At 42.4% G+C, this 23,856-nt stretch overlaps 2 protein-coding genes across 2 annotated transcripts in view; one reads left to right on the top strand and one right to left on the bottom strand.

Annotated features, from left to right (window-relative positions):
• Positions 1-3,398: 3,398 nt before the first annotated feature.
• On the bottom strand, positions 3,399-12,499 carry LOC106591546 (tetratricopeptide repeat protein 8). Its single transcript, XM_014182805.3, has 13 exons — positions 12,259-12,499; positions 11,453-11,573; positions 11,171-11,234; positions 10,739-10,988; positions 10,558-10,602; positions 10,362-10,447; positions 10,170-10,257; positions 9,797-9,907; positions 9,411-9,550; positions 9,035-9,209; positions 8,717-8,839; positions 5,374-5,457; positions 3,399-5,246 (listed from the first exon to the last, which is right to left on the bottom strand). The coding sequence occupies exons 1-13, from the start codon at positions 12,370-12,372 to the stop codon at positions 5,130-5,132; spliced, it is 1,518 nt and encodes a 505-aa protein (XP_014038280.1). The 5' UTR covers positions 12,373-12,499; the 3' UTR covers positions 3,399-5,129.
• A 2,706-nt stretch (positions 12,500-15,205) lies between these two features.
• The window catches only part of LOC106591625 (echinoderm microtubule-associated protein-like 5), a 69,577-nt gene continuing 60,926 nt past the window's right edge, over positions 15,206-23,856 (top strand). The window contains exon 1 of the mRNA XM_014182907.3: positions 15,206-15,705. Within this exon, the coding sequence (XP_014038382.1) occupies positions 15,509-15,705 (197 nt within the window). The 5' untranslated portion in view covers positions 15,206-15,508. The remainder of the gene's footprint in view (positions 15,706-23,856) is intronic.

Below are 23,856 nucleotides of genomic sequence, written 5' to 3' on the forward strand. Positions count from 1 at the left end.
TTGAGCTAACCCCCTTCCGCCTGCCGTCCGCCTTTGCGAACATGTATTTGTATTGTCAGAGCGGTTAGTTGACTCTCTTGACAATATGATATGTTCTCTTTGACATAGGCTAGTACCCGGAAACACTCAAGTTAGTTATGCTGCGTTCATAATATGGTAATGGGTGAAAGTAAGGCGGGACGGTCCTGTATGGCGTCCCAGCAAAATAAATAGTGGGGGTACGCGGTTACGGTAAATCGAGCCTATCACAACATGCCCAAAAATCTATAGGCTACACCATTATTTCACATTACGACATTTCAGGCCCATTAAAAATGTGCGAATTGACTCGAAACCAGGTGGTGGTATACGCAACAAATTGTGTTGTGGTTTGAGGAGCACACTTATATTTTGACAAGGCAGAGATATTTGGCTGAGACGCTCGCGGACAAGGCGGAGATGAGTGCGTGGACAACAGAGGATGCATCAATTCAGGCTACAAGAGTAGGCCTAATGACAATCATAGAATGTTATTACAATACACGTAGGTCTTTTGTAACAGATGTGTCTTTCCATTCATCAGTGCACTGTTGGGGTTTGGATGCTGATATTACTTTGTGAGTGGACGAATTTGCGCGGGGGGCCTATAGGAGCGCATTTGTTAAGTGATTGTTTGACAATCAGATATAAACATAATGACTGGTTGTGTTTATGCCACATTAAAAGGCATAGGCGGTGTGTCCATAAGGCTAAGGGAAGCTTTCCCTAAAGTAAATGTAATTAAATTGCCAAAAGTATAATAGCCTAACTGGCTTACTCCTGTCTATAGATAAATAAATACAATCCTTAAAAATAGGCTACTGCACCAGAAAGTATGATTTGGCCACAGAGGATCATTAGCTTCATAAACAAAAAAAAACGGGATTTTTTACAAATCGCATAGCTGCAAATACCAAATAATAGATGATTGTTTAGTTGCGACTGTCAGTGAAAAGCAAAGAGACCCAGCAAGGCATATTGCAAAATATTAAAAACACAATCGCGGGAAAACTGTTTGGAAAGCAAATGGCTAAAATTTTACAAAAAAAGACTAAGAGATGACAATGAAAAGATTCCAATCTGTCTTTTAGTTTTCAAAATTATTAATTTAATTGAGGGAACAGTATGGGCACCAGCGGAGAACGTCGGCCATATCCCCGGTGAATGTGCATATTCACTTTGTCATTGGGTCAATGCCACAATAATAATTTCCTCTTCCAGGTGATGGACTTCATATTGTATTTGTGTCTCCACTTTTCGTAGGCCAATTATACATGGATCAGACAACATCGTTTTTATTGATCTGTTTGTTGTCAACAGAGTAGGCTACCCTGTATTTTTGGTAGTATAAAAAAAATGCGTGCGGGCACTTGGGTGTCCAGTACCGGTAAGAAATTCAATCTACTTTAACCCCTGAATGTGATAAATACCACCTTTCCACTCAGTTATGAATGCATCATTACACAAAATGTATGCTGCGTTCATAACCAAGTAGGAAGGTAGTATCTACCAAATATGACTGGAAAAATCCACTTGAAAGCCCCTCCAACACATTACTATAATGGGAAATATGTCTATCATCTAGGTGGCAGTGTGCACCCTTTCAGTTTATTTGCCAACTCACCAAAGTAGTAGTAGAAGAAAATGGACTACTTCAAAATGGAGATGGCCTCAATGGTGCTGCCAGTGCACAAAATGTGATTCATTCTAAAGAGTAGGCCCAGAGAAAGTTACACAGAGTGCTCAATAGCCTTCACCAACAAGAGATAGAATTCAAGCAACAGACAACCAGCAACGATAACTTTCAGAAGCAGATTAAGAGCCTTCGCAAGGAGAAGACACAACTGCAGTCCCAAATATCTTCACCTGGTGAGATAACTTTGTGTGAGACACCCTACTTAGGATTTGATCTATTGACTAGTAAACAAACATTGTCTTCACAGAGGAAAGCTCTGGCCTATGTTTGCCAAGATGGGATCTGCTAAACTCAATGTGTTACTACTTTGCAATTTCTGTCACCATTGAGCCTAGAAGCTGGGGAGAGGCGAGAAAAGACTGTTTAAGTCATGGAGCTCACCTGGTTCTGGTAGCTAGCTGGGAGAAGAAGGTAAGACATGGGCCATCATTTAAAACTGAGGTGAAAGACCAGGTGAGCGTGAGAGAGAGGTTGAGGGGTGGGGGGTTGAAGTGTTGCTGTATCTGGAAGCGTGACGTTTATTGTCATATTTTGTGCATTGTAGAAGTGAGTACAGTTCCAAACTGGCATTATTCATAATTTAACCAACCTTGTTCAACAGCTTGTTTCTGCATCTCTCTCTCTAAGTACAGTACCAGTCAACAGTTTGGATACACCTACTTATTCAAGGGATTTTCTTGACAAATGGAACCATGTAGTAAACAAAAAAGTGTTAAACAAATCAAAATATATTTTAGATTCTTCATAGCCACCCTTTGCCTCAATTGGTTTGAGGTCAAGTGATTGTGGAGGCCAGGTCATCTGATGCAGCACTCCATCACTCTCCTTCTTTGTCAAATAGCCCTTACACAGCCTGGAGGTGTGTTTTGGGTCATTGTCCTGTTGAAAAACAAATGATAGTCCCACTAAGTGCGGTTGGAACCAAAAATCAGATCAAAGGACAGATTTCCACCGGTCTAATGTTCATTGCTCATGTTTCTTGGCCCAAGCAAGTCTCTTCTTATTATTTGTGTCCTTTAGTAGTAGTTTCTTTGCAGCAATTCGACCATGAAGGCATGATTCACGCAGTCTCCTCTGAACAGTTGATGTTGAGATATGTCTGTTACTTGAACTCTGTGAGGTGCAATCTGGGTTGCAGTTAATTGCCGATTTCTGAGACTGGTAACTTGAATGTACTTATTCTATTTAGCACCTCAGATCATACATTTTGGAGAAATGTCCTCTGGTCTGATGAAACAAAAATAGAACTGTTTGGCCATAATGACCATCGTTATGTTTGGAGGAAAAAAGGACGCTTGCAAGCCGAAAAACACCATCCCAACCGTGAAGCACGGGGGTGGCAGCATCATGTTGTAGGGGTGCTTTGCTCTAGGAGGGACTGGTGCACATCACAAAATAGATGGCATCATGAGGATGGAAAATCATGTGGATGGAAAATTATGTGGATATATTGAAGCAACATCTCAAGACATCAGTCAGGAAGTTAAAGCTTGGTCGCAAATGGGTCTTCCAAATAGGCAATGACCCCAAGCATAGTTCCGAAGTTGTGGCAAAATGGCTTAAGGACAACAAAGTCAAGGTATTGGAGTGGCCATCACAAAGACCTGACCTCAATCCTATAGAAAATTTGTGGGCTGAACCGATAAAACTTGTGCGTGCAAACCTGACTCAGTTACACCAGCTCTGTCAGGAGGAATGGGTCAAAATTCACCCAATTTATTGTGGGAAGCATGTGGAAGGCTACCCGAAACATTTGACCCAAGTTAAACAATTTAAAGGCAATGCACCAAATACTAATTGAGTGTATGTAAACTTCTGACCCACTGGGAATGTGATGAAAGAAATAAAAGCAGAAATAAATAATTCTCTATACTATTATTCTGACATTTCATATTCTTAAAATAAAGTTGTGATTCTAACTGACCTTAGAACGGGAATTTTTCTGGGATTAAGTGTCAGGAATTGTGAAAAACTGAGTTTAAATGTAGTTGGCTAAGGTGTATGTAAACTTCCGACTTCAACTGTACATACCAGGTCAGCATACAAGAAGAACTATCATTTTCATAAGTTTTATGCAATGTGTCTTTGTAGAACGCTGTAAAGGACCCCACTCCATGGAGTAGGCCCCTCTACATTGTAATGGTTTGAGAGCACCGTACAAGAGAAAGATTGTCCTAAAGCCGTAGTTATCAATGATTCATTCAGCTTCTTTCCTGGCTTGTTGTGTTTGTTTGCTCAGGCATTCATAAGTAAGATGATACACAAAGTGCAGTTTAACGCCGAACCCATGCACATGAAAGGGTTATGGATAGGACTGAAGGAGGAAGAGGATACAGAGGGCACCTGGACATGGGTTAAAGGGAGTGAGCTGACTCAGGGGTAAGAGCTGCACAAGTCAATGGACTGGATACAGGTATAATCATGCATGATCTTCTATGTATTTGTGTAGACCAACATGTCAAGCGGTACTTGGTTAATGTTTCCACTGTACCATTATCATTCCGGATAAGACCAGAATGTCGAGGAAGTAACATTTCATTTGGTTTAAAAGGTACTGGCATGAAACAGCCCAATGACCACTATGGAATGGAGGACTGTGCGGCCATCCATCCCAAATTAAATCCCATAAAGTCCTGGAATGATGCTGTGTACACATCCATTGAAATGGATATGTGAAATAAAATCAAAGGAAAGCTTAGAAATTACAGTAAAATTTCCATAATTTGAATAAGTAAATACATACATTCAAAATAATAAGCATTGGAATCAAATGTAACTACGTTTTACATAACATTTTATCTGATAAAAGAAATTGTCATACTGTAAAGTTAAACACAACTTAATTAGTTCTGCATCTTAAAAAAAAATGTTTTCTATAGTTTACTCCTTGCAAACAAGACAGACTACAAATGATGACAAGAGTAATGTTAATACCAAAATACATCCCAGGTTTACATCTGAATACACTATAAAAAATATAGCAGTATAAATATATGTACTATAGTAAATATGTGTTTCTTCCATGTTCATACATTATTATGTACATTCACTATCGGTGCTTAAAAGTACCTTAAATACTATTACACATGTATGTGAACCAACAGTTGAAACAATCTTGGCTGCAAATAAAACACTTCAATTACAACTAATAAGACCTGCATTAGGCCAGGCAGTTGTAAATGACTGTTTAATAATAATTGCTGTGCAGTGAGTTGCCCAAGCCAAATTGCCCTTTGTATCATTTAGCCTGGATACCATCATCTAACAGAAGAATGTTTTTCTGTAGATTGTGATGATGTCTAACCAGAACATGAGGAGGCCAGTCACTGTTGTTCAATAGCAGCACTCTACGACAACTAAGTCAATTATCACACAGGAAGTTTGGACTGTCAAGTCAGGTGTGTCGGTCAGTAGGTCACAGCACAGCAAAGTGCTGGCGCAGGTGTTTCAGGATCTGTTGGGTATCTACATGCTCAGGGAAGGCATCCTCTGACCTCTGGGCTGCCGTGTAGCTACTCTGCAGATCTCCAATCTGGACACAGCAAAAGACAACAGCATATCAATTCATATAATCACTCATGACTAAAAACAGTGTTTTATACCAGGCAATGTGTTTTTATTGAAATTGAAATAAAAGTGCAGATGAAGTGCCTGGTTACCTTGTCTGACAGAGTGGAGTAGTTAAAGTGTGGCTCATACATGTGAGGGGCAATTGATGCAGCGGTCTGGAGGAAAGCTTTGGACTGTGAAAAAAAAGAAAGGACATCAAAACAAAAACAACCTGAATTAGACTCAATACCAAAAACATCATAAGCAGTACACTAAAGACTTTAAATAATGTGTTGTATCATATGGAAAAGAACCACCGTGGAAAATACTTCAGAAGAGCAAGCCGGAAGAAATGGCAGCAGTTTTACGGGCGCCCAACCAATTGTGCTACTATGTGTTTTTTTCACGTTATTTGTAACTTATTTTGTACATAATGTTTCTGCCACCGTATCTTACGGCAAAAAATTGCTTCTGGATATCAGGACAGCGATCACTCACCTCGAATTAGACAAAGATTTTTTCCACAACAAAGACGACGCACAAGACATTCTCCAAACACCCCACAGGACCGACATCCCCATTATTTGCAAGAGGAAGCGACACAGGTACAGAGGACAAAGAGCCGGATGCCTGGTCAGGACCCGGCGAAGGCGACTGGGAAAGCTGCCGTTACCGTCAATACTACTCGCCAACGTGCAATCATTGGACAATAAATTAGACGAGGTACGATCACGAATATCCTACCAACGGGACATCAAAAACTGTAATATCCTATGTTTCACGGAATCGTGGCTGAATGACGACATGGATATACGGTGCACCGGCAAGATAGAACAGCACACTCCGGTAAGACGAGGGGGGGCGGTCTGTGCATATTTGTAAACAACAGCTGGTGCACAAAATTTAAGGAACTCTAGATTTTGCTCGCCTGAAGTAGAGTATATTGTGATAAATTGCAGGCCACACTAATTGCCTAGAGAGTTTTCAGCTATACTTTTCGTGGCTGTTTATTTACCACCACAGACAGATGCTGGCACTAAGACCGCACTCAGCCAGCTGTATAAGGAAATAAGCAAACAGGAAACCACTCACCCAGAGGCGGCATTCCTAGTGGCCGGAGACTTTAATGCAGGGAAACTTAAATCAGTTCTACCAAATTTCTATCAACATGTTAAATGTGCAACCAGAGGGAAAAAAATCTAGATCACCTGTACCCCACACACAGAGACGCGTACAAAGCTCTCCCTCGCCCTCCATTTTGTAAATCCGACCACAATTCTATCCTCCTGATTCCTGCTTACAAGCAAAAATTAAAGCAGATGCTAAACTACAGGACTGTTTTGCTATCACAGACTGGAACATGTTCCGGGATTCTTCCGATGGCATTGAGGAGTACACCACATCAGTCACTGGCTTTATCAATATGTGCATCGAGGACGTTGTCCCCACAGTGACTGTACGTACATACCCCAACCAGAAGCCATGGATTACAGGCAACATTCGCACTGAGCTAAAGGGTAGAGCTGCCGCTTTCAAGGTGCTGACCAACTGGCAGGCGTCTTCACTGACATTTTCAACATGACCCTGATTTAGTCTGTAATACCAACATGTTTCAAGCAGACCACCATAGTCCCTGTGCCCAAGAACACAAAGGAAACCTGCCTAAATGACTACAGACCCGTAGCACTCACGTCCGTAGCCGTGAAGTGCTTTGAAAGGTTGGTCATGGCTCACATCAACACCATTATCCCAGAAACCCTAGACCCACTCCAATTTGTATACCACCCAAACAGATCCACGGATGATGCAATCTCTATTGCACTCCACACTGTCCTTTCCCACCTGGACAAAAGGAACACTTATGTGAGAATGCTATTCATTGACTACAGCTCAGTGTTCAACACCATAGTACCCTCAAAGCTCATCACTAAGCTAAGGACCCTGGGACTAAATACCTCCCTCTGCAACTGGATCCTGGACTTCCTGATGGACCGCCCCCAGGTGGTGAGGGTAGGTTGCAACACATTGCCACGCTGATCCTCAACACTGGAGCTCCACAGGGGTGCGTGCTCAGTCCCCTCCTGTACTCCTTGTTCACCCATGACTGCATGGCCAGGGACGACTCCAACACCATCATAAAGTTTGCAGACGACACAACAGTGGTAGGCCTGATCACAGACAACGACGAGACAGCCTATAGGGAGGAGGTCAGAGACCTGGCCGTGTGGTGCCAGAATAACAACCTATCCAAGACTAAGGAGATGATTGTGGACTATAGGAAAAGGAGGACCGAGCACGCCCCCATTCTCATCGACAGGGCTGCAGTGGAGCAGGTTGAGAGCTTCAAGATCCTCGGTGTCCACATCAACAACAAACTAGAATGGTCCAAACACACCAAGACAGTTGTGAAGAGGGCACGACAAAGCCTATTCCCCCTCAGGAAACTAAAAAGATTTGGCATGGGTCCTAAGATCCTCAAAAGGTTCTACAGCTGCAACATCGAGAGCATCCTGACTGGTTGCATCACGGCCTGGTACGGGAATTGCTCGGCCTCTGACCGCAAGGCACTACAGAGGGTAGTGCGTACGGCCCAGTACATCACTGGGGCTAAGCTGCCTGCCATCCAGGACCTCTACACCAGGCGGTGTCAGAGGAAGGCCCTAAAAATTGTCGAAGACCCCAGCCACCCCAGTCATAGACTGTTCTCTCTACTACCGCATGGCAAGCGGTACCGGAGTGCCAAGTCTAGGACAAAAAGGCTTCTCAACAGTTTTTACCCCCAAGACATAAGACTCCTGAACATGTAATCAAATGGCTACCCGGACTATTTGTGTGCCCCCCCAAACCCTCTTTTTACACTGCTGCTACTCTCCGTTTATCATATATGCATAGTCACTTTAACTATACATTCATGTACATACTACCTCAATTGGGCTGACCAACCAATGCTCCCGCACATTGGCTAACCGGGCTATCTGCATTGTGTCCGCCACCCGCCACCCGCCACCCACCACCCGCCAACCCCTCTTTTACGCTACTGCTACTCTCTGTTCATCATATAAGCATAGTCACTTTAACCATATCTACATGTACATACTACCTCAATCAGTCTGACTAACCGGTGTCTGTATGAAGCCTCGCTACTTTTATAGCCTCGCTACTGTATATAGCCTGTCTTTTTACTGTTGTTTTATTTCTTTACTTACCCATTGTTCACCTAACACCTTTTTTGCACTATTGGTTAGAGCCTGTAAGTAAGCATTTCACTCTAAGGTCTACACCTGTTGTATTCGGCGCACGTGACAAATAAACTTTGATTTGATTTAGAAGAAGTTTCTTCCAGTTGGAAAGAAAGCATATCATTTAAAACAGATTCATACTCAATACTCTTATCAGAACTATCATTTGATCAAAATGATATATTTGAAGATCTAAAAACCCCAGTTCATTCACCTGCTCAATGTGTCCCTTGCGTAGCTCCAGCACAGCCAGGTTATTATAGGCCTCAGCATGGTCGTTGTTGAAGGCCAAGGCCAGTTTAAAACACTGGTATGCCAGAGTCAGGTCTCCTATTCCCTGTGGAGAGAAACATAAGATGCACGTAGCATAAACAGAAATGCAAAGAATAAGTGATAGCATGCTATTTGTTCAAGTATTCAGCCAGATGTGGATCCTGTCCAAGAGAAACCAGTTGGCATACAGAAGAGGGTGCTGTAGAGTAACTTGATGCAGTAACTAACATCTGTGTGTGCTAAGTTAACACTAACCCACCACGGCCACGTGTCCAATGTTGTACCAGACGTCAGCCTGCTCCTCATCATTGGCCACCAGGGCCAGAGCCCTCTCGAAGGAGGAGAGGGTCATATCATACTGCTGGGCATAAAAGCAGCACAATCCCAGGTTGTTGTACAGCTGGCAATTATATACCCCCATCTGCAGCAGCCGTCTACAGGGAAGGAGGGTTAGAGGGAAAAGACAACTCTGAAATAATGCAACCATGCAAGGCATGTGTATCCACTGAAATTGTCAGAATTATTAAATCACACACATACTAAATCACACACATTAAGGCACACACATACTAATCAAAGTTAGATGAGGGATTTGAAGGGGGTGGTGTGTGTGTGTGCGCGCGCGCGTGACTAACCGGTAAAAGCGCAAGGCGATCTCAGGCTGGTCCGTGTAAAAGTGATTGCTGCCTATGCAGGCGATAGCCTCAACGTGAGTGTTGTCCTGCTTCAGCACGTCTTTGTAGTACTCTGTGGCTGAGGTGATGTTATTCATCTCCTGTGAGAGAGACACAGATAACTATAAAGACTGATTTTGGACCTCCTGATCAACCTGCATCTGTTCTCTCATTTTACAGTAGAGTAATTCAATAGCTACTAGAGCTGCAAAACAATTAGGCTCTAAATTCCTAGGCAATCAGCTGCTCATTTCAGGTTACACATTTGACATGATGATTTCAACCTGTGGTTTCTTTAAGCAAGAGAACGCTTTACAAACAAACAACAAAGGAATTATGTTACGTGCCTCATGAATGCGAGCAATTCCCGTTAAGAGAGTGACCTCCCCAGGGAAGTGGTCCAGACCTTGCTTGAAGAGGTTCAGTGCAGTTATAGGTTGATCAAGCCGCTGATACACCTGTTTTAGTGGTATAACAGAACAATAAGTATTTTTGCCATTTGTGTAGTAATGAAGACAAATAGGTCACTTGGTTGATATAAAAAAACATAAACCTAGTTGAACTTATAGAAACAATTCGTCATTGAGTGACACACCACCAGGATTTATCTGCTACAGAGAAGCCTTGTGTGATGATTAATCTATACTGTATACAGTGTAGTTACACAGTATTTACAGTGTTAAAAGAGTATTAGGGACATTGTAAGTTGTATGTCGTTACCTTGGCCAGATAGAGGTATGTGTCCACCACCTCCTGATGATTGAGAGCAGATCGGAACTGTTTTTCTGATTCCCGGTGTAAACCAAGTCTGTTAATACAAACAGTTACAATGTAGTAGAACTGTAGTGGTAGTATAGTATGCATTGTATACTAACAGTTGTTTGAGATCTAAGTAATCAGCTAAAAATTGACCTGTAGTAGCACTTCCCCAGCTGGACTTTCCACCACCAGTCTTTGAACTGAGCATTCTCAGTGGCCAGAGCAGCCAGGTCTAAAGCCTGTTCACAAAACATGACAGGGGAGGTATAAATCGCTTTAGACTGAAACTTACAAACAAAAACTGCAAGAAAAGCCAAAGCCATACTGTATATCTGTATTTATAACTCACATTTTTTACATCATTTTCATGATGGAAGATGTACTCAAACAAGGTCTGGGGGCAGAAAAAAACAACAGAGCAGTCATAACACGTATTGAAGGCGAATAACCACAATAAATACATTTACGACACGTATGTTTTAAGAGACATTGTTCATTTCCTTATAGTACATTAGTTACATCAGTCTTACCTTGGATAAATTGGGCTTCTGGGCATATTTAGCCAAGTTGAGTCTTGACAAATTTATAAATGGCCCCTCAGGATTGGTTAACATGGAGGCTGTTCCCAGCCGGACAAATCTCCCAGATGCACCAGTGACAGGGCGGGCAGTGTGTGCCGTGCGTGGGGTCTTAATGGCCTGTTCCATTGTCCCTGGTCTGCCAGACTGGGTACTGGGCCTCACAAACCCTGTAATTGGACGTCCCGATTGGGTCATGGGCCTAGATTCAGGACAAAAAAGCTCAGTTCAGAACTAACCTGATGCTTTTCCAGGGTACATAATGCTCCTCACGACTCATTGTCAGAAATATTGTTACAGTAATAACACAATTCCAGTAGGGGAAATGCTTGGAATACTTACCTAACTTATACAAGATAGTTGTAAATATAAAAGGTCACATACCTGATAGCTGGAGTAGGTCCACCTCCATGACTTGTTTCAGGACGCCTCAGTGATGTACCAGGGCCTGAAAGACAGCTTCATTACAGGACACTCAAAGAGCTGAGAACATTTTGGAGAGATTTTACCAGAACAGATTCAGAATAGTAATATATTATTGATATTGATTTTCTGAGCTGGTAGGCTCAGTAGGCTGTTCTGCAGATGACTATAGTCATGCTCAGGAGTTTTTCCTGCCCAGGAAGAACTCGTGTCCCTCTGGGAATGTTTAGAGTTCAGACTTACGAGCAACCTGGGCAATGGAGCTTTCATCCAGCATCATCTCAGCGATCCCCTCCTGGTCCACCTCCACCTCATCAATGTACACCATCTCTGTCAGAGCACGGGTCTTCAGACTCCATGCAGCCTGCCCAAGATCAAAGGTAGTAGATTTGATTTTACAATGTGAAAATTATGTTTATATTGATGTTACAAGGTAGGGAACTCCAACACCGATGTGCTACTGTGATATTTAATACATTTCTCTACCCGTTGTATTTGTACTTCAACATGTTCGAAACATGCCAGGTTTAGAAGGAGCATGTCAAGAGACACAGAATAAAAGGAGCACAGCAGGAAGAGGTTACCTCAGAAATATGTGATGAGGAGTCAGGTTCCTTTTAAGACAGCAGTGAGTGAAATTATGAGAAAAGAGGTGAAGACAGATTTGATGCAAAAATTATGCTAGGCTATAGCAAGCACATTTCAAGACAATTGGAGTTAAGAGTAGCTAGATTAACTAAAGGTGAGATTAAATAGTGATAGCGCAAATCGAAAGTGGGTCACATTAAAAAACTTGCCAGATATGACGATAGCCCTCTAGCTAATAAGTTATTGTTTTTTATGCCACCAACAGCTAGCTAGCTAACAATGTGCTAGCAAGCAATGGCAGAGTATCTCTGGCAATACAGTAATGAGGAATAGGCAATGATTCAGAAAATGTCTAAGAATACTTTGCAAGCATGCTACTGATAGCTATTACCATTAGCTAAATTGGATTCATGCCTGGAGTTGGCTAGCAGAGCTAAAATACTAGTTTAGCTATTTCTAACCTGGTCGTATGGACTGTCCTCTAATATCTTCGAACAAATATCTGAACATGGTTGGAACTTCCGTCTTCTAAAGTAGCTCCATGCAAGAAACAAGGGATCCATCGGCACCTCCATTTCGTCTTCTTTGTCAGTGGTGCTAAAATAATTTAAGAGGTAGGTACGTTTAGCTATCAGCGCTAAGCTTGTTGCTTAAGCAGCAAGCGTCCTGTCACTCACCGCAACGTAGGACAGTGAAGGTCCTCTTGTAGGTGCACTTGATTGAGCCCCCTCGGCACGCCGGGCGGGCGTTTGCAATTTGTATTACCATTCCATCCATTCTACAATGCGAACTCTGCCCACCCGTCGCATTCACCCAATGCTGCATTGATTTATTTGGTATTTACCGTGAGAAAAATATTATTATTTGAAGTGAAGCAAGATCAGTGCGTTTACTCAATAACTTTTGTGTACTGCCTGTCTTTGTTTTCAAGGGGTATGCACTCAGCTTGGTCTCATAGACTAGATGTAACATAGTAAACGTATATCTGGGATGCTTTAACTACTATGATATGTTACGGTTGGTATCGCTATATAAAACAGATGGTTACTTAAGGCAGGGTGGTTGGTCGGGTGGATGGGTGGTTGGACGTATAACAACAGAAGGTTGTGAGTTCAAATCTCATCATGGACAACTTTAGCATTTTAGCTAATTAGCAACTTTTCAACTATTTACTACTTTTTAGCTACTTTGCAACTAAACTCAGCAAAAAAAGAAACGTCCCTTTTTCACGACCCTGTCTTTCAAAGATAATTCGTAAAAATCAAAATAACTTCACAGATCTTCATTGTAAAGGGTTTAAACACTGTTTCCCATGCTTGTTCAATGAACCATAAACAATTAATGAACATGCACCTCTGGAACGGTCGTTAACATTTACATTTACATTTACGTCATTTAGCAGACGCTCTTATCCAGAGCGACTTACAAATTGGTACATTCACCTTATGATATCCAGTGGAACAACCACTTTACAATAGTACATCTATATATTTTTTTTTTGGGGGGGGGGGGTTAGAAGGATTACTTTATCCTATCCCAGGTATTCCTTAAAGAGGTGGGGTTTCAGGTGTCTCCGGAAGGTGGTGATTGACTCCGCTGTCCTGGCGTCGTGAGGGAGCTTGTTCCACCATTGGGGTGCCAGAGCAGCGAACAGTTTTGACTGGGCTGAGCGGGAACTGTGCTTCCGCAGAGGTGGGGGGGCCAGCAGGCCAGAGGCCTAACAGCTTATAGACAGTAGGCAATGAAGGTCACAGTTGTGAAAACTTAGGACACTAAAGAGACCTTTCCACTGACTCTGATAAACACCAAAAGAAAGATACCCAGGGTCCCTGCTCATCTGCGTGAACGTGCCTTAGGCATGCTGCAAGGAGGCATGAGGACTGCAGATGTGGCCAGGGCAATAAATTGCGATGTCCTTACTGTGAGACGCCTAAGACAGCGCTACAGGGAGACAGGACGGACAGCTGATCGTCCTCGCAGTGGTAGACCACGTGTAACAACACCTGCACAGGATCGGTACATCCGAACATCACACATGCGGGACAGGTACAGGATGGCAACAATAACTGCCCGAGTTACACCAGGAATGCACAATCCCTCCATCAGTGCTCAGACTGTGCGCAATAGGCTGAGAGAGGCTGGACTGAGGGCTTGTAGGCCTGTTGTAAGGCAGGTCCTCACCAGACATTACTGGCAACAACGTCACCTATGGCCACAAACCCACCGTCGCTGGACCAGACAGGACTGGCAAAAAGTGCTCTTCACTGACGAGTCACGGGTTTGTCTCACCGGGGTGATGGTCGGATTCGCAGGCAATCTCAACGCTGTGCGTTACAGGGAAGACATTCTCCTCCCTCATGTGGTACCCTTCCTGCAGGCTCATCCTGACATGACCCTCCAGCATGACAATGCCACCAGCCATATGCTCGTTCTGTGCATGATTTCCTGCAAGACAGGAATGTCAGTGTTCTGCCATGGCCAGTGAAGAGCTTGGATCTCAATCCCATTGAGCACGTCTGGGACCTGTTGGATCAGAGGGCTAGGGCCATTCCCCACAGAAATGTCCGGGAACTTGCAGCCACCAAGATAGAATTCGTAACATATCATTCATTTGCGAATTCGTAATATATGGTACGTTTTGAAAATTCACAACATATAATACGAATTGTAATTCATAACATATCATACAAAATGGGCGATGGACACCTAGAAATGAATCCATAACATACGAAGCGTAACATATATTAATCCACACCATACGAAACGTAACATATATTACATTTGTTTGGCAGAATTTACACAGAATAATACAAAATGCTCTGAGAGCACTACATTCTGTGACCTTCACTTCAGCACCCACAGAGTGGACAGCGACTTTATAAAAAGTAGAAGCTGAGAGGATTGCAAGCAAAAGTAACATACCTGAACGCATGTGTTATCTGGAACAAAAACATGCAGTTGGTGAATATGTAATACAGTTCATTTTTTAAATCTCAATTTTTATGACAACAACATCATTTATAGTCTCCTAAACACGTATGTAGACCTTCTTTCTATTGGTTAAAGCCTATGTATGGATAGAGGAACTACTATTAGAATATTAAAGAAATGTGCAAAAGGGTAAAATATTAAACGGCGCCTACTTGGATTGACAGCTGTCAAAAGCATCCTGGTATTGTCAACACACCATTGGTTAGCCAGAGTTAGAGCCATTGGTTAAAGTGCATTCTTTAGGGGCTGACGTTTGTCCCTTTCTAATGATTGCCATTGGTCCGTGAACATCCCTTCAAACGATAAATAGATATTTCGGGATGTGATTGGACAGATAGTTGATCTATCACAAATGTAGATCACATTTTGGGGCGGTGCTTGTAAATAAACGCGAAAACTCCATCTTATATGGATTTGACTAGAGCTTCGACCTGTGTCGAGCGGGGCAACTAGCCAAAGGCTGAAGTAGAGGTAGATATTTGCTTTTTACTATGAACAGAACTGCATAGTTAACTATTTTGAATTAAAGATAAGCATATTATCTCAAAGTAAAACTAGATTTAGTAAGACTATTATGCACATGGAACACAAATGCCGGCTATAACCGCTTGTACCGGATACAATGCATTTCCAGTGGAACTAAGAGATATGGGATTGAATGAAATCATTCTCGGTGAATGAAGAAATATCAAATACTCGAGACAGAGAAGAAGTACGGACATGGCTGACAGGACCGCTCCGAATTGTCACCTGCGACTAGAATGGGTTTACGGGTATCGGGGACATCAGTGCCGCAACAACCTGTACTACACAGCTGCCAAGGAAATTGTCTACTTTGTCGCCGGTGTGGGAGTAGTGTATAACACACGGGAACACAAGCAAAAATTTTACTTGGGCCACAACGATGACATAATCAGGTACTCGCACTTGCATAAACTCATTCATTCAGATATGCCGAGATACAAAAATAAAACACGAGGAGGTGGCACCAATAAAAACACCAAACTGATCAAGTTTCTATTTCTGGCGAGGAGATACTTTGCCTACAAGTCTATATTGAATCGAGGTTATGAGTTGTAATATATAACTATACAGTTTCAACGAGTCAAAATGATGTAGTTTGTGAAAACATCACACTGAGCTCAACTTGTGAGCTAACTGCCTTTCAGCACCTACTGGATGGACAGCAACTTCATTAAAAGTAGAGGCTTGGGTGGGAGTAATGATGTAATAATTTTGTTTTGAAAAGATGCAGTTACTGTATCATATCTGATACAATACACTCTTAGAAAAAAGGGTTCCAAAAGGGTTCTGCGGCAGTCCCCATAGGAGAACCCTTTTTGGTTCCAGGTAGAACTCTTTTGGGTTCCATGTAGAACCCTCTGTAGAACCAAAATGGGTTCTTCAAAGGGTCCTCCTATGGGGAGGTGAGACATTTTATCTCATGATTCTAAACTGGATTTATTTTACATAACTTATGGCATTTGAGGTAAGTTATTTGCTGTATGTGGACACCTGTTCATCGAACATCTCATTCAAAAATCAGGGGCATTAATATGGAGTTGGTTCCTCCTTTGCTGCTATAACATCCTCCACTCTTCTGGGAAGGCTTTCGACTAGATGTTGGAACATTGCTGCGGGGACTTGCTTCCATTCAGCCACAAGAGCATTAGCGAGGTCGGGCACTGATGTTGGACGATTAGGCCTGGCTCGCAGGCGGCGTTCCATTTCATCCCAAAGGTGTTCGATGGGGTTGAGGTCAGGGCTCAGAGCAGGCCAGTCAAGTTCTTCCACACCAATCTCGACAAACCATTTCTGTATGGACCTCTGCATTTTGTTTTTTTAAACCTTTATTTAACTAGGCAAGTCAGTTAAGAACAAATTCTTACATGGCGGCATTGTCGTGCTAAAATAGGAAAGGGTCTTCCCCAAACTGTTGCCACAAAGTCGGAAGCACAGAATCGTCTAGAATGTCATTGAATGCTGTAGCGTTAAGATTTCCCTTCACTGGAACTAAGGGGCCTAGTCTGAACCATGAAAAACAGCCCCAGACCATTATTCCTCCTCCATCAAACTTTACAGTTGGCACTATGCATTCCGGCAGGTAGCATTCTCCTGGCATTCGCCAAACCCGGATTCGTCCATCAGACTGCCAGATGGTGAAGCGTGATTTATCACTCCAGAGAACGCGTTTCCACTGCTTAAGAGTCCAATAGTGACGAGCTTTACACCACTCCAGCCGGCGCTTGGCATTGCGCATGGTGATCTTAGGCTTGTGTCTGGGCTGCTTGGTCATGGAAACCTATTTCATGAAGCTCCCTACGAACAGTTGTTGTACTGATGTTGCTTCCAGAGGCAGTTTGGAACTTGGTAGCGAGTGTTATGACCAAGGACAGACAATTTTTATGCACTCGGAGATCCTGTTCTGTAAGCTTGTGTGGTCTACCACATTGCGGCCGAGCCGCTGTTGCTCCTAGATGTTTCCACTTCACAATAACAGCACACAGTTGACCATGGCAGCTCTAGCAGGGCAGAAATTTGACCAACTGACAAGTGGGAAAGGTTGCATCCTATGACGGTGCCACGTTGAAAGCCACTGAGCTTTTCAGTAAGGCCATTCTACTATCAATGTTTGTCTATGGAGATTGCATGGCTGTGTGCTCGATGTTATACACCTGTCAGCAATGGGTGTGGTTGAAATAGCTGAATCCACTAATTTGAATGGGTGTCCACATACTTTTGTTTATATAGTGCATTTCTTGCTAGTCACAGTGGAACGTGAAATACAGTAACTCCACTCTGCATTCACTATTCCACCCTTAAAACCCATGATTACTGCTCAGCGACCCATCATAACTCTCAGGATGAATGGGAATGGATGGACTTGAAGGTCTTTCAGGGAATGTTGTCTGTAGTCTGCGATTCGCAAATAGATATTTTTGATGGTGAGTCAGGTTAACTTGAATGGACACAGAGACCCACATCCCTATGATCGTTCCAATCAGTCACGTCAACGAGGAGGAACTCAGCCAACCTCTTGAGGAAAGATTCTTTATTATAATTTTAGAATGACCCTCTTTCACTTCTAGGGGAAAAACTGCAGCATCTTGCTCCATACAATGAATGACCGTATACTGAATGACCTGTGTCCACTGCTCCAGTGGCTGTGTTGTCATTGTGTGGGTTGGCCTGGAGATGACTAGGATTATATACTGTAGTGTCGTTAGTCAGCTGTTCTGCTGCTCCATTATTCATTGGTCAGACCTTGCATTGCCTTGCCTTCTGTGTGAAGTGCTTCAGTTCAAATGCCGCGAGGAGTAATATAATAATATAATATAAGCCATTTAGCACACACTTTTATCCAAAGCTACTTACAGTCATGCATGCATACATTTTACATATGGATGGTCCCGGGAATTGGACCCACTATCCTGAAATTGCAAGCACCATACCCTACCAACTGAGCTACAGAGGAGTTGAGCCATCTCATATCACATATCAGAAGCATATGTGTATTGGAGGTAATTCAGTGAAATAAGCTCATGCCATGAGTGGCCTTGTCTGAGACCTGAAGACTTGTGTTGGCTCGCCATGCTAATATTTAGACTTTAGCTTGATGAGCTAATACAGTCGTGGGGTGTGCAGATGACTGTGTTTTGGTTGCCTCAGAGGTGAGGGCTCAGGGGAAGCAATGTTGAGCAGACACAGAAGACAGAACTGCAGCTGTTGGCGGGCGGCTCTCTCTAACATTGCACGAAGCCATGTGGTAAAGATGCAGACTACTCAAATAGCATTGGGAGTCATCTCCTTCCTCACTGTGCTGTGTTTTCATTTTCTCCAGAAGAAACAGCCACAAGAGAGACAGGTCTCTCTACAGTGAAGGGAGTCTAACTTTCATTACTTGAAGTCAGTCTGTGTTTAATTGAGACAGATTCAGACTTGATTCAGTTCTTCTGTTTGTTTGTGTTGTAACTACTGTATGTTTAGATTTGTTAGTGTTTTGTGTGCTGGATGAATTAATTGCTCACCCTCCTGATGTTATCTTGCCTTGTGGCGTCCTCTGTCTGCCGGTTTCCCAGTCTGACTGACTGACTGAGGAGAGCTAGCTAATGTTTTGAAACATGAATGACAGGCCATTTCATTGGACTGACTGTGACCCTGTTCACTCTCACTGAGTCGCACCCAGCATAGTACTTTGTGGTACCGTCTTGTCTATCCACTCCAGTGTAAGTGTTATCTATCCTCTAACGCAGTGGTTCTCAAACTTTTTATAGTCCCATACCCCTTCAAACATTCAACCTCCAGCTGCGTACCCCCTCTAGCACCAGTGTCAGCGCACTTTCAAACAAAATGTTTTGCCATCATTGTAAGCCTGCCACATAGACACTATACAATACATTTATTAAACATAAGAATGAGTGTTAGTTTTTGTAACCAGCAGGCTCGTGGGAAGTGACAAAGAGCTCTTATAGGACCAGGGCACAAATAATATAATAATCAATCATTTTGCTTTTTATTTAGCCATCTTACATATAAAACCTTAGTTGGTCATCAAAAATGGTGAATAACTAACCACAGGTTAATGAGAAGGGTGTGCTTGAAAGGATGCACATAACTCTGCAGTGTTGGGTTGTATTGGAGAGAGTCTCAGTCTTACATCAGTTTCCACACACAGTCTGTGCCTGTATTTAGTTCTCATGCTAGTGAGGGCCGAGAATCCACTCTCAGATAGGTACGTGGTTGCAAAGGGCATCAGTGTCTTAACAGCGCGATTTGCCAAGGCAAGAAACTCTGAGCGCAGCCCAATCCAGAAATCTGGCAGTGGCTTCTGATTAAATAAAATTTTCACAGAATCACTTGTTGCAATTTCGATGAGGCGCTCTTGTTCAGATATCGGTAAGTGGACTGGAGGCAGGGCATTTGTTTGTGTCATCCATTTTCGGGAAAGTACCTGCGTAATTGCGCACCCATCTGACTCAGGTGCTTCGCTATATCACATTTGACATTGTCCATAACTTTGAGTTAATTTGCACAAAACAAAATTATACAATGATGGAAAGACCTGTGTGTTGTCCTTGTTAATGCAGACAGAAAAGAGCTCCAACTTCTTAATCATAGCCTCAATTTTGTCCCACACATTGAATATAGTTGTGGAGATTCCCTGTAATCCTAGGTTCAGATCATTCAGGAGAGATAAAACATCACCCAGATAGGCCAGTCGTATGAGAAAGTCGTCATCAATGAAGCGGTCAGACAAGTGAAAATGATGGTCAGTAAAGAAAACTTGAAGCTCGTCTCTCAATTTAAAAAAAACGTGCCAATACTTTGCCCCTTGATAACCAGCATTACATGGTCACTGCCCATATCATTGCATAATGCAAAAAATACACGACAGTTCAGGGGCCTTGCTTTATCGAAGTTAACCATTTTCACTGTAGTGTCCAAAACGTCTTTCAAGCTGTCAGGCATTCCCTTGGCAGCAGGAGCAACTGCTTGCACGCGCGTTATCACTCCACTATGTCTCCCTGTCATGGCCTTTGCGCCATCAGTACAGATACCAACACATCTTGACCACCAAAGTCCATTTGATGTCACAAAGCTGTCCAGTACTTTAAAAATATCCTCTCATGTTGTCCCCCATAAATGTAACGGACATATACCAGGAACTGTGCCAGGCCCGCCACGTCTGTTGACTCATCCAGCTGTAATGCATAGAATTCACTGGCTTGTATGCGAAGCAGTAATTGTTTCAAAACATCTTCTGCCATGTCACTGATGCATTGTGAAACAGTGTTGTTTGATGAAGAGATTGTCTGTATAGTTTTGTTTGCCTTTTCCCCCAGCATTGTCCCAGCCGTATCTGCGGCAGCAGGAAGAATTAAGCACGGGGTTGGCATCATCATGTTGTGGGGGTGCTTTGCTGCAGGAGGGACTGGTGCACTTCACAAAATAGATGGCTTCATGAGGATGGAAAATGATGTGGATATCAGTCAGGAAGTTAAAGCTTGGTTGCAAATGGGTCTTCCAAATGGACAATGACACCAAGCATACTTCCAAAGTTGTGGCAAATTGGCTTAAGTACAACAAAGTCAAGGTATTGGAGTGGCCATCACAAAGCCCTGACCTCAATCCTATAGAAAATTTGTGGGCAGAACTGAAAAAGCATGAGGGAGCAAGGAGGCCTACGTACCTGACTCAGTTACACCAGCTCTGTCAGGAGGAATGGGCCAAAATACACCCAACTTATTGTGGGAAGCTTGTGGAAGGCTATCCAAAATGTTTGACCCAAGTTAAACAATTTAAAGGCAATGCTACCAAATACTAATTGACTGTATGTAAACTTCTGACCCACTGGGAATGTGATGAAAGAAATAAAAGCTGAAATAAATCCTTCTCTCTACTATTATTCTGACATTTCACATTCTTAAAATAAAGTGATGATCCTAACTGACCTAAGAGAGGGAATATTTCCTCGGATTAAATGTCAGGAATTGTGAAAAACTGAGTTTAAATGTATTTGGCTAAGGTGTATGTAAACTTCCGACTTCAACCAAATATATATATATATCTTTAATATTTAAAAAAAAATGTGAATCACATTTTTATTATGCTTACCCCAGTTTGCGAATACCTTCTCTAACATAATTAGACCGTAAAGAAAAATCTAGTTGTTTCAAAACATTTTGACTAATTAGCTGGATCCACAGACTTTTGCTATACTGAACAAAAATATAAACGCACATGTAAAGTGTTGATACCATGTTTCATGGCCCAGCCGCCCAGACAGCTGATGAAACTGAGAAGTATTTCTGTCTGTAATAAAGCCCTTTGTGGGGAAAAACTCATTCTGATTGGCTGGGCCTGGCTCTCCAGTAGTTGGGCCTATGCCATCCCAAGCCCACCCATGGCTGTGCCCCTGCCCAGTCATGTGAAATCCATAGGTAAGGGCCCAATGAATATATTTCAATTGACTGATTTCCTTACATGAACTGTAACTCAGTAAAATCTTTGAAATTGTTGCATGTTGGGTTTATATATTTTTTCAGTATAGTTTTTCACCTTTCAGTGTTACCTGAGCAAAAAAAAAATTGTTGGCTCAAACTTAGCTCCAACTTGAGAAAGCGTAGGCAAAAATTCACTAAACTTAAAATGTTTAATATGTTTATTCAACTATAAATTATTAGGGAATCATACCTAAATACATCTCCCATGGACACACACACGCTAAACTGAATTACAAGCAGATGTGTTCAAAGATAAAGACAGGTTGGTGGTGTAATACCCTAAAGTGATTCTTGAAGATGGTGAACTATAGCACAAGGCATGGAGAGGAATTTCAAGTCAGGAATGGATTTTTCTGGGGTTCATCAGAGCACCGGTTGCAGTCACTGAAATACTAAACACACTAGAGTAGGATCTCTTTCAGAGAGAAGGAGAGGAATGTAAAGGAACGGTGTCACGGTGTTGGCAGGATTAGATTACATCAGCTGTGAGTGACATGTTAGCATAGAGCAGGGTGGGGGAGGGGTGGGCAAGCATTGTGTCTCGGTTAGCCACACAATATTTATCAGAGACAAGCTCTCCTCTCTCCATTATTCTACCCCTTTCTCACTATCCCACTCCACTTCATCACTCACTCTTACTTGCGCTCTCTCTCTCTGTCTGTCTGTCTTGCTGTCATTCTTCCTCTCTCTTTCTCTCTACCTTCCTCTTCATTCATACTTTATGTGTGCTCTGTGTGGCCATCTACCATGTGTATGCACTCATTTCTAATGTTATCCGTAGCTCGTGCCCTTATACGGGTTGAAATCTTGCCCTTATACGGGTTGAAATCTTGCCCTTATACGGGTTGAAATTGGCAGATTTGGACACTGATAAGCTCCTAAATTAGAACGCAGTAGCTGTACAGTAACATGCTATACCTGACATCAGAGGTCAGGGTCTCCGCTTCACAGCTCTGTTTCGACTGACAGACGTTCTGAACTTACCACCATCAATTGGTCAGCTTTTTTTGTTGTCTGAGTGAGGGAAATTCTGGAAATTACGAGGGCTTGATGTATTTTGAAAGACGATACTTTGATAATTATAATAAATGCCGATTTGATGTCATGCAAGCCAAACACTCCTGAATCCAAATGTGCACTTCGCATGTCATAAAACTCATGTCATATACAGGGTCAATGTTTATGATCACTATGTTTGATGTACAGTTACAAGATGACATGACGTTATACCCAGGGTTGTCCTGAACAGAATGAGCCTACTTTGTTGTATTGTGAGGAACATTTTCTGTGGACCACACATCTGAATGCACTCATAACTCCATTCTATGAGCACCAAAATTATCATCTGCTTCTCTGAATTGCCTTGTGAAAGCCTAATACTGTAAGATCGTATTTTGTAATGTAGCTATTCATATTGGCAATAGAACAACCTTTCAAATGATGCCTACCTGACCCAGATTGCGATTTATAATGGACTGTATTTGGATTGCGTAAGCAACAACAGTAATTGTGTAAAGGCAGGGATGCAGGGCTGTGTTCCAATCAAAACAAATACAAGTTTGCTTGCTCTAGTTCCTCAACAGCACAACTAGGAGAGCTCAACGGCACCTTATACTTGAAGACTCTTTGAGTCAAAAAAAAGTGCATTGAAATGACATAGTTTGGAAACACGAGATAGACGTTTCACTCAAACCCTTGTCATTTTTTTGTCTTATGTTACACCTACCTCAAAATGTCCAAGAATATTCTTATCATGTTACTGAATGTATCCAGAGTGTTTTCAAGATTTCGTTATCAACAAATGCTGGGAAAAGTACAGTAAATGTTTGGATTCAGTCTTGTGTCAGCTGAACTCTTGTGTCCACACCTTTAGTCTAATAATTTTCCCATAATCTCCAAACTCTTCCCTTTTAATTGCTGCCGTGGTTATGCATTTCTTCTGTAAGAAACCTTTCAATTTAGCCCTATTCATATAGGCCAATTCGCACGGGTGTAAGGGTTAATCTGTGTGGATTCGTGATGCTCTTTATTCTGATGAGAAGGTGCTGCAGTACTACTTGGCTC

The sequence above is a fragment of the Salmo salar genome, chromosome 01 (assembly GCF_965601325.2).
Source record: "Salmo salar chromosome 01, fSalSal1, whole genome shotgun sequence".
NCBI classification, from domain to species: domain Eukaryota; kingdom Metazoa; phylum Chordata; class Actinopteri; order Salmoniformes; family Salmonidae; genus Salmo; species Salmo salar.